Below are 12,223 nucleotides of genomic sequence, written 5' to 3'. Positions count from 1 at the left end.
ACTTAAGACAGAACTGACTTTTAATATCAAAATAGAATCTGTACCTAGATTGTATAACATTTTCTGGAAGACAAATGTCTCTAGCTTCTAAAAGCATGATAAGAAATCTGAATTTTGTTACAATCACTTTACCGATATGGTATTTTCACATACATGTTTACCTTTTCCTTTCTTTGGGCATGCGTGTACACAGACACACGCTTATTAACATTTCTTCTAGCTTCATTGTATGGCATATTTTCTTATTTGCAAAGACTTCTCTAATCAAAGCAACATGACACCCATGTTGCAGAACTATCGTGCGGCATACTACTTGTAGATTCCTTGTAAATTGTCTTACATGGTATTTTGAGTGGTGATTACGTCCTTGGAGTGCTGATGGTTGTGTGATGCACATTCTTGTGACATTTGCTTCACTACATTATGATGCATTACTTATTTTTTAAAAATTGCCTATCTTACCCTGGAGATTTCTGCCCAACCAAAGGTTGTATATTCTTCTTGCATCCAACACCTTTTTATATTTAAGCCATATTTTACAAACCTGATAGTGTTTTCTTTGTATTAATACTCCCCTCAGTGGAAATGTCTTTGGCATCTACCTTTCACGATTTGGGGTTCCCCCATGTGTTCTAAGATACAGAGGTTAACATTTTAGCTCTTCCTGGAGGATAATCCTAGACTCTGGTCTCATACTGCCCTGAGAAAAGATGCCCTGAGTTGGAAGTGTAAAGTGATGCCTCTGTGTGATAATCCAACAAGAGTGCAGAATAGACATGGTTTAACTTTTGCCCAAGTTACTTGTGTTCCAGCCCTTTTCTTGAGTGCATACTACTTTTCTCTAGACTCGTCAACATTTTCCTTTTCTTTGTGAGTTTCCTGCCATCAGAGCACATGAAAACACTAGCTTCCTATTTAAAGCTTTCTATATGGATGACTCACATATGCAGAAATTATCTGAGCCTATACATGGCATCCTCTGATGTGTGCTGTGATCCCTCACCAGATGTGACTGTATTTCCATTGCTTTAATGGTGGGATTAGAGCTTCCCCCAGGAGGGCATCTCAGAAAAAAGGTTTGGGTGCCCTCAGGTACATATACAAGGATACCAATTATGTATGTGGATTGGGACTCTATCAGAGGGTTAACACAAGTTATGGACATTTGCTTTGTGTCTTTTTTTTTTTTTTTCCATGAGAAACATCTATATTGAAAACAGTGGCCGGTCACACAGAAATTCAGCCAAACTTTTTTTTTTTTTTAAGTCGATGTAAATCTCCCATGCTGTTTAAATGTCGGAACTAAATTTACCAAACTTGGCAGATTTGTAAAGCTGAGCAGGACTGCCAAGTGTTCCCAGTTTCAAGCAGAGAGAGTTCTAACAGTTCCTGAAATACTTGTAGGAGGCACCTGGTGGTAAGTGCAGTTTCACAAGCCTTCCGAGCGCCTACCTTGCTAGCTGGCATCTCTGTATGCTGACGATTATTACAGTGATGATAAAGTGTCAGAATAGAACAGTCCAGAATAAGGCACAGCCCTGGAAGGCAAGCACATTCTCACAAAATCTTCCTGCTGGAGAACCCTCAGCAATTAGACTGAGGTTCTTGACATCACAGCCAGCTGGTTACAACAAACAAATAAAGGAGGAGGGGGGCAGATGATGGAAACCACACACATACCTGCAGATATGACTTGGCCTGTTTTTGTTTTTTTGTTTCCATTTAATCAGGGATTGTTGTCTGAGATTTTGCGTAAGGAAGAAGACCCTCGGACAGCCTCTCAGTCTCTTTTAGTAAACTTGAGGGCCATGCAGAATTTCCTCAATCTGCCGGAAGTGGAGCGGGATCGCATATACCAGGACGAGAGAGAGCGGAGCATGAATCCCAATGTGAGCATGGTCTCGTCAGCCTCTAGCAGTCCCAGCTCCTCCCGAACCCCTCAGGTGAGATATTTGCTCCACTGACTTTGTATTCTTGGCCTTGGAAACATCTTGCCTTCACTGATAACTGTGTTTCTCTCAAAAACTAAGAGACTTAATTCAAGGATTTCTTGATTCACTGATCATGTTGGTCAGAGGATGTGAACCTCTGGCCATGTAATAGTGGTTATCCTTTATTGTGTCATATGGATTCCTGTCCCTTTGGAAAAGTACCATTCTTCCACAGAAGGGGCAGGAGTGGGTGGTTAGGTAGGCTCTAGAATGCTTACGAACAGCTGCTTAGTTATCTAAGCCAGGGTGGGGGATTTGAGTTGAAGCTGAGTTTGCATAACAAGAACACTGCTTTTCCTTAAACTATTTATTTGGATACTGGGTGTGTGTGTGTGGGGGGGGGGGGTGTTGGTGAGGGTTGGGGGCAGGGGACAAGTGGAGTAATCCAGACTCTTCTTTATGCAATCTGAAAAAGACAAAATGGAGAAATCTGTGTGTGGTGGACTCATGCATATGCAGCGGCTGGGTCAGAATGTTTGGGAGATCATTCAGTGATCCCTAGAACACAGTAGTGGAAAGTAGGCCTTCATGATTTTCCTTCCTAGGGTGATCTTCCCTACAGAACTCGATGACTCAGCTTTCTTTCCCTCCTTTTTCCACACTTTAAAAGCATTCTGATCTGGTCTTCCTGCAAACGCATACATCTAGTAATGCTGTGTGCTTCAGAGATCCTAACTTTATAAAGGGGTCAAGGTCTCGAGTCAGCCAAGCGATCTTTCCAGTTCACATTTGAGCCCATTCATTTGTAGCCTTCTTTCAATTTCCCCCTAAACTTTTACTAGTCAATAGATTTATGATAAAGCCATCTCACTCACTGATGCTAGGATAGCTGCAAGTTATATCTCAAAACAAATATTTAACAGGTACACATTTGTACATATCAGAAAAATGGGTAGTTTGAAACCAAAGGTTTGTCTGGCTTTTTGTGTGTTTTTGTTTTGTTTTGCTTTGCTTTGGTTTTTTTGCATAGATACTATGATTTTGGTGTTAGAAGTGTTTTCTAGTAAGTTCCAAGGAACTGATTAAACATAGAAACAGAATTTTATTCTAGTAGAAATATTTGAGTTTTTTCAAGTATATCCATTTTTTTTCACACATAACTTTTTTTTTTTTTTTTTCGCTCTGCAATAGATTTTTAATTGAAGATCATTTTCTATCATGTGGTGCCAAACTGTGATACTTAAACTTAGTCTTTGGTGAATTATGGGATTTAGTTACTGTTAACCAAAAATAAGTCTCTTGACTGCTTACTTTGGATGAATGTAACCAAGCTTTTTTCTTTTTATTTATTTTTTTAAAATCTTGGGGCATGCATATTGAGCTTTTGAGTTGGACGAGTTGTTAATTTGCACTAATATTTGCTTCTATTAAATTCACCAATAATTTTGCCACTTTTGAAGGCCAATAAATCATTATAGAGAGTCCAGCCTTGCTTCATGGCCATTTAACCAACTCAGAAAGTCACTTCTACTTGTTAGAAAATAACTCAAGTCTGGGTGGTTCGTTTTCTGCTTCTTTGTAATTTTTTTTTAGTGAGATTATTTCTTAGACACCTTTTCAAAGACCAGATAGCTTTCAGAGTCCGACCAATTTACCAAGAAAAACAGCATCAGTATTTTGCTTTATTGAATAGCAGAAAAATCTCATCTAGAAAATTCCTAGGTAGAAGTGCCCTTTAAGGACAAGAATTACAGGGAAATTGATCATTTAAGTTCACAGTTTTGAGATTTCTGAAAATAAGTATAAAATCTTTTTCTCAAAATGTTATTGAGAATATAGTCATGGCATTGGCATTTGCACATTCTCTGGAACTTTCTTCTTTTTCTGTTAGTTAAAATTTGAGGAAAGGAAGTTATTAACGTCTTTTAAAACATTTTCTGATTACCTACTTACTCAAACTTCTTTACATACATATCTCAGTAGTAAAGATCCTTAGTAAAGCTTTCATTGTGAGAACAAATGTTAGAGGAGCACCCACTGATGAAGCTTTTAGTTGAAGTCAGCATTCTAGAACACCCAGGCAGCCCGTATAGGTTGATGGAGAATATTTCCCAGACCACATCAATACTTTATAATTGGTTTAAAACAAATGGAAGAAATTTAAGATGTTAAATTAATCCTTCAGAGTCCCTTCTCATAATCTTTGTGTGGGCCAGTATTTCTGGACATACTTAACAATGACAAAACAACAATATAAAGATAAGAATGATCATTTATTGAGCACTTGCTGTGTATCAGGTATTGTGAACATTTTGCATGAATTCAGACCTCACCATTTTGTGTTGTTAGTCCCATTTTACAGATGAGAAAACTGAGAATTTTTAAATGGGTTAAATAATTGGTGTAAGGTTGCATGACTGAGTGGTAGAGCTAGAATTTGAACCCTGGTTATTTTGATTGCAAGGCATGGGCTCCTAACCATATGTTATAGTGCCTTGAAGTGTTTGTTTTAGCCCTGAGGGTTCTAGAGCAGATTTGACCGGTCAGGTAAGATGAGATAGTCAGTGAGGCTAATGAAGAAATTTTGGTTGAGAAAGGCAGGAGTGATATGCTAAAATATGCACTTAACAGGAAAAGCACTGTGGATTAACTAGAAGAAAAAAGGAATTTCTTTTTTAAAAATGACAGAAAATTGGATAATTATGGGAAGACCCCAAACTAGAAGGCACGAAGATGTTTGTAAAAGCAGTGCCCAGCCTAGACTGGAGATCTTGGAGGTAGGATAGCACAATGTCCTGAGCCAGTGCTCTGGAACCAAAAATGCTTGAGTTCAGATCGTGGTTCCTTCACTTGCCACTGCAGGTCATTCCAGCAAGTTCAGTACCCTCTTTTCTTTTCAGTTGTCTTCCTCAGTAAAATGGAAATAATAAAGTCCAACTTCCTGGGTTCCTCAAAGAATTAAATGAAATAACAAAAGTAAAACACTTTCTGCAGTGCCCGGCAAATGAAAAGTACCACATACATTGTAGTTATTATTACTTTGTGGTAATTAGAAAATAGTAGGAGGCAGGGAGAGAGGAGAATGCAAAAATCCGTGAGCACTCTTAGGAATGAAAGCCTTCACAGAAACTCAGGACGTTAACGCCGACTTCAAGGTGCTATTGAGCATGATCCCACGGTGTGCAGGCTGCATGCTGCGTCCTTCTCCAAATCTGCATGCTGCTTATTCACTGGGGGACTAGCTCAGGGCATCTGTAGAGGGAAAGTAATGATTTGGTGACAACCGCCCTGGTTTGGGATTCTAGGGTAAGTGGAGACAGAAAAATATCCAGTTTAGTTCAAATCAGTCAGGTATGCTCAGGAACCAAAAATCAGGGGTGACTTTTCCTGGAGTCCTGCTGCCAGGGGTTCTGAGAAGGCTTCCCAGCCCCCTCTCATTACACAGCAGAGTAAATGCTTCTGGCAGTCTTTTGGATCATGGAGATGCAAATGTTTTAGGGTTATCTTAACCCCAAGAAGTACAGACACCTTCTGTATTGTCCTTCATTTGTCTCTGAAGCTGATGGGAAATCATTCAATTAAAACGAGCACGGCAGAATACATAAAACCACAATATGAGTTTAAGGAAATGAAAACGGCACATCAAAGGCATTCTGAAGCCTAGTTTTATGAAATGAAATTTTGTTTCATTTCCACTGATTTCCTAGGTGAAATTAGGTGACTGTCTGGGTAGCATAATGATGATAATGATGGGAAACCATACATACTCAAATGACATATGTAAAGCTTTAATAAAGAATGAGAGAGACTCAGGGGAGTGCATTAAATTGAGTAATAATTTATTATTTAGAGACCTCTACCCATTTACTCTTTTTTTTCTGGAAGAAATGGCTCTTCCTCCAAGGTGTGCCATTTTTAGAAAGAAAAACGTAACTGCGTGTGTGTTCTGCATGCTTGTTTTGCAGTTTAGTGATTTCTCATAGTTTGGTGTCCAGAGTAGTCATCCTACCTGTGAATTGTCTGGGATACTGTGAGGAAAAGAACAGGGTTGACAGGACAGGGTTGACAGGACTCTGCATGTCCTATAGGAATGCACTGCAATTATTTCCAATCACAATTAACCTGATTAGAATAATGGACAGGAAGTGTCCCTTTGTAGCTAATGCAGTTTGGCATCAGCTGACTGAAATCCTTTGATAATTTCTGCACAGATGGCTGGGCTGAATGCAGCACTTTTTAAATTATTATTTTCATGGTCTCTTGGTAGGCCAAAACCTCGACACCGACAACAGACCTCCCCATTAAGGTGGACGGCGCCAACGTCAACATCACAGCTGCCATTTATGACGAGATCCAACAGGAGATGAAAAGGGCCAAGGTGTCTCAAGCCCTGTTTGCCAAAGTGGCTGCAAATAAAAGTCAGGTGAGTGGTTTTTTAAAAGAGTGAAAGCGAGGGCTGGAATTAGACCATTCTCCTTCTCCCACCAATAAAAATACATCTGTTCCTATAATAATAATAACAATAATAATCCCTAGGGAACCTGTCATGTTCTGCCTTTTCCTCTACGGTTTGCTTTTATTCCCACTGGAGTTCAAAACAGAGACTAAGTTAAAACCCAGATTTTTTCTTTTAAAGATTTTTTTTTTCTAAAAAGCATCAGCCTTGAATGCTTTCTCTCATAATTCTAAGCACTGCTATGTATCCCTTTTCTTTCTTTCTCTCTTTATTTTTTTGTTTTTGATATTTGAGTAAAACTTAGCATGTACAAAATAGCATCTTCCTAAGACCCAGTTGGAATCTTGTGTCATCCCCTCTGATATTCCCACCAGGGGAACTGCTGACTTTGTTATAATAACTCTTTTCTCCAGTCCCAGAAACACCTTGCCATGTCAGGTGTTTCTTTTATGTGTAGAATACAGTTGTTTTTTCCAGGAGAAAACACATGTGTGTGTGTGGGGGTCCCAGAATGAGTGCTAAAATTTATAACAGAAAAACATAGAAGCTTATCCAGTACAATTTCTCAGTGCCGGGATTGTGGGGAATGGAATGCTCCAGGGAAAAGGGTAAACAGATGCTTAGGTTTTTTATTTCTGAAAGCAGCAACAGTTGATGGGATCCACTATCTGTTTCAATTTGTTTAAAGGGATAACTACTACCCTATCCTAAAATGGGTTAGGTTGAGGTGCTTACTTATTTATCCCTAGGATGAATAATTATCCAGGCAGGGTGGAGGAAACAAAAGTTAGCTGAAGCATAATTTTGAGAGTCCTTTGATTCTGAGCTTGATTTCCTCTGTGGCCTTGCATGACAAATGTTTTCATCCCACATATGTAAATGGTAAAATGGTCCAGCATCTCCTTAACAGATCTTCTGTTGTGTGCTGAAAAGAAAGGGAGTTACTGAATATTGTATTTCTATTAAGCAGGAAGGTTTTCAATGAAAATTAAATTATCATTTTTAAAATGATAGATAGCTAAATATTGTATTTAGACTAACTATTGTTTTGGGATTAGCCTTTTTTACCTATAGTTTTGCAGTAACCTTACTTAAGTTATTTTTCAGATGTTGATAAAGAGAAAGGAGTAGAATATCAAGGAATTTTGAAGAGAATTGAAATACTCATTTGCCTTTTTAATTTCAATGTAGTAATTTTTCCAGGTTATTCTTACTCTTCGCTCATCAATGAAATCATTGAAATACAGTTTGCTAAGATACGATGTCCAACCATAGTATGAAATACATGAAAAGAAAACACCATAGAGCCTTCTTAAACTGTTAAATGCATAAAATCCCATGTACCACATGGCAAAATATAATGAGAGTTGGAGCTGTTAAACGAATAAAGCTGTTAAATGCATAATGCCACTTGGCAAAACTACTGTGCATTTAATGGTTTTCCACTGTGTAATAAAGGACATATGTGGTAAATGTGCAGTGAGTATAAAAACTACACAATTGATTTTGCAAACCTACCCCTTAGTCGTGACTTGACGTAAATATCAAAGTTTCACTCAGTCCTTCTTTCTTAAGCAGCTTTGAAGAAAAACTGAAGCCCATAGTCTGAGGGCTTGATTCAAACTGCCTGTAATCTTTCTGTTGACTCGGCGCTGTGGCTTTTGGAAATGGTGATGCCTCCGGCCTCCCAAAATAATTCAGGTGGCTGATTGAAAGCTGTATCTGCCAGTTGGCATAAGCTTGGCCTGCCAAATTTTTGATCCCTCCTGAAGAACTCGGTAGCCCTGATTTTGTGGAATCTGGAGGAAAATGTAGTTCTGGGAATTAATACGTTGAAGGGTGTGATTGAGCCTCAGTGGGAATAAAGGTGCTTTAAGGTTTTACCTTTTTTCATTGGGACAGTGACCTCATTCTGATTTATGAATGGGGAACCTTGTTGTAGATAGATAGCTGACTAGAAAACCGACTAGACTAAATCAGGTGTTAAGATTTAAAAAAAGTGATACCCCCCAACAAAGTGAACTTACCTGATAGCTTCAAAGGCAACTTAACATAAGATATTCACTCTCTTTTGTACGTACCAACATTTGCTTCATAAAGAGCATATTTTGTGAAATTAATTATACAGTTTGGTACTTTGCATATATATATATTTGGCATATATCCATAAGGTGCGTTTCTGTGTGTGTGTGTGTTTCTCTGTGTGACTAATAGTGGAACTTTGGCCAAAGTACTTAGCCTCTCCAAGCTGCAGTGGGAAGTGGCCTCACCCTCTTTATTGGATTGTGAGGACAGAGAATACAAAGATACTGTCTTCCTCTCCTGCATTTTCTTTCTTCCCTCTCTCTGTTTCTTTGGAGGAATCAGAAGTTCTTGGGAGTGAGGCAAAAGAATAGCAAGGGCTCTCTCTTCTCTTGGGGGTGAAATTAGAAGAACCTTTAATCAGGAACTCTTGTGACCTGGAGTAGGTTTGGAACCTTGAAGCCCAGTTCAAATATGGGTAGCAACCCCTTCCCTTCCGTTTCACATTTCTTTTACAATAGAAACAAGCCCTCCATTAAACTTCATCCACTCTTTGGTGTGAGTTGCTGTCATCAACTATTAAGAATAAAACCTCTAACTGTGTGTTAGGCAAGCTTTGAATGAGAGTTAGAAGGAACAAAGAAAGGAAAGTTTTGGAGAGATTAGGGTGATGGGCCAAGATGATCCCTGAGGGCTGTAAGTGTTTAGGGACACAATGGCAGGAGGGCTTCAGAAAAGGGGTTGCAAGGGTGACAACCTTGTGCAGTTTCGTCTGTGGTCCTATTGGTGACAGTACATTACTGGAGTGTGTGTGTTTCCTTCGTGCGTGGGTTATGTCAGGATGCCTTTGTACGCCTCTGTCCAGCTCAGCTCTAGCTCCTTTGTTATGCATTGCCAGTCTATCATCCAGTTCCTCTGGATCTCCTATTTGCCCTTGCCTTTCTCTCCCATGAGAGAAAGAGCCGAAGATGGGAAAGCAGAACAAAACAATATGAGGAAAAGGTATGCTTATGCATACAGGTTTATTTCATCTTTAACTTTTCCTTCATTTCAATTTAGGATCAGCGTGTAGGCATGTGAATTCTGAGGATGATCTTTTTTTTTTCCTTCAGAATATTCAGATTGTTGATGGTCTTCATGGGAAAGAATACACTATAGTTGGTGATTGTTCTTTGTGGAAATAGGAGTCCTTAGTAGGAGGGGTCCTTAGTAGGAGCCACAATTTAAAACCATACGGGACATTTTCTGATCACTTCAGTATGACCTGTACATACCAAGGGCCAGCAGGGAACGAGCACCCCAGAGTGCAGTCTGAGTGGCTGCAGGAACTCCATGCTCCTCTAGAGCTCCTTGTCCTCTCCCTGTTCCTCTTACACCCTGTGGGGTGGCTCTCCTCCTTCCTCCCCAACTGCAGCTTATCACACATGATCTGGGAAGTGGAAATCCAGAGAGAGGAAATGCAGCAGCCCACTGCAGTCTTCCAGGGCTGGCCATGTGCTCTGTGACAGCATCTGCAGCCACGCTGCTTTCCCTTGACACCTACTGCTCCTTTCCCCAGAAACAAATTCACTGCTTCTCTCATATTCTGACCTCTGCTCCTTTTCGTAGTCTACAGTACTTCAGCTCATAGAATGCTGATGATGATCTAAAGTTGGTGGATTTGTTTTTTGGTTTTTTGTGGGTTTTTTTGCAAAAAACCTTAAATCTTTATTATTTGTATAACCAAAGACCCAACTCTACAAATGTAACTGCCTTTTCCTACTATGTTTGGGTGAGAATAGAGTAGGTAGAAAGACTGAAAGGGGCTTATTTCAATTTCTGTTCTCCCTTGTCCCCATTAAAAAAAAAAATAAAAGACAACAAATGAACAAAAACTTTAAAAGGGCACTGGGTTTGCTTCCCACTTTTTTGGTGGTGGTGAGGGGGGGTTGCTTTCTGCATGAGAAAAGTAGAGGAAGGCTGGCACACTGCAGAGAGGAGAGATCAATAACCTGGTTGTGAAATCTCAGATGCTGGTGATGACAGGGCCAACCCCAAAGGAAGCCATCGGAACAAACAGGGACCCGGGGGGGCTCTCTGGTGAGATAACGTAGCATGTCCTTATCCCTGCCAAGATTTAAAGACTCTGGAGTTCCCCTCCCTGCCCACATATACTGTCCCAGTCCCACAAGCTACAGGGGCTAGCACTAGGATCAGGGATAGGAGAGTCCTTATTTCTCCTTCACAAAGAAGTTACAAAGGGAGCCATCATCATGATCCCACTGCAGATGGGGAAGATGAGTCTCTGGCCTCCAGTACACAGTTCTGAAATCCTTTTCCCCATAGAAGCTGGGTTCTCCATAGTGATTGGGTTTCAGTATGTTCTACTCTTCATGTACATTAGGATTAAGTAGATTTTGTGTACTGACCTTTATTCCTTCCTTATTACTTATGTTTCTAGCCCCCCCCAAAAAAGCTATTCCATGTTCTTACTGACTTAATAAATTGTATTGCTAAGCAGAAGGCTACTTATGCTTTAGATGTCGATTACAAACTCAGATTTTATGAACTTTCTTCCCTCTCGTAAAAATCTCTCCTTATAATGGTCTAATTTACTTAATGGGCTGAATGATTTAAAATATGCAGCTCTTCATGGCAGTTCCTTTTAAAATAAAGCAAAAACAAAGGAAAGACACACAACTTTACATAAAGAAAAATAAGGGATATATTATTTGGTTTGTTTCTTTTATTGGTTTTTGCTGTTGGAGTTTTTATCACATTCAGTATATGTGCTAACATGTTTCCTTCATTTGGTCAGGGGTTACCACATTAATCTTTGCTTTTGTGTCTCTTAAAAATGCCCCAGGCACAATTTAGTTGAACATATTTCTTTTTTAAAGAAATTACCTCATTTTATGATTACTTAAGTAATAGCATCCTCATTTTTGAAAATGAAGAAAAGTAGAAAGGCAAAAACATGAATCACCTGTAATTCTACATCGCAGACATAGTTACTGTTCACATTTTAGAATCTTTCTAACGTATAGTGTGTGTATGGGTGTGCACATGCGTGTTTATATCCTAATCGAGATCATACTGTACAACACATCATTATAAGACAAGTTAAAACTATAATTCTTTTTTTTAAGGCCAACTCTTCATGTAGGCGAGTAAATTTACAAAGTATAAAATATTACCTTTTATCTCATTATTAGTTTCTTAGACTTTAGAAAATACCGCACAAGATTAAGGTTTTGCCACTTTGCTCAAAAAAATGTTTGACATTTCTCTGATTACGTTCCCTTTATGGAATGGCTTTATTGGAGCTGGGATAACTCAGGCTATTGGAAATAGATGTTTGCACGAATGCCCCATCTCTCTGGTATAAGAAGTGACAGGAACTAATAATAATACTATACCCTGTGTAAAATGAGTTGGTGGTCTTTGTCTCACTCCTAATTATTTTGCTTTTGCCATTTCATATTTAGCATGTAAGGCAGGTTAAAATGAGGTATGCAGCCCAGCCTCAGTCGCTGTCCCTCCTGCTGGGCAAGTGTCTTTATAATGTGATCATATTGACAGCCCATCAAGGAGCACTTTCTACTTTTGTCAGTTGGGGCATGTTTACTACAATGTCAGGGCTATCCACCAAATTCAAATGAAAAAAGTATTATATATTTACACTACAATTACCATTTGAAAAAAGTTATGATGCCAAGTAGTGAAGAAATTAGATTTCTCAATATCCCCAAATACCAAACTAAGGTAGGCAGTCAACACAATGATGTTTAAGCATCAAATTGAGCCCTTCATCCTCTGCCTTTTTTTTCTCAGC

General features: G+C 39.2%; 1 protein-coding gene across 3 annotated transcripts in view; it reads left to right on the top strand.

Moving 5' to 3' along the window:
* SATB2 (SATB homeobox 2) overlaps positions 1-12,223 on the top strand; it is a 217,613-nt gene that overhangs the window by 126,832 nt on the left and 78,558 nt on the right. For all 3 annotated transcript variants that reach the window (XM_045806409.1, XM_045806408.2, XM_045806407.2), the window contains exons 8-9: positions 1,731-1,943; positions 6,199-6,354. In XM_045806409.1, coding sequence (XP_045662365.1) covers positions 1,731-1,943; positions 6,199-6,354 — 369 coding nt within the window. The remainder of the gene's footprint in view (positions 1-1,730; positions 1,944-6,198; positions 6,355-12,223) is intronic.

This window comes from Ursus americanus, chromosome 1 (assembly GCF_024610735.1).
Source record: "Ursus americanus isolate L20-20 chromosome 1, mUrsAme1.1.p, whole genome shotgun sequence".
NCBI classification, from domain to species: domain Eukaryota; kingdom Metazoa; phylum Chordata; class Mammalia; order Carnivora; family Ursidae; genus Ursus; species Ursus americanus.
This window is presented reverse-complemented; position numbering and strand designations above follow the sequence as displayed.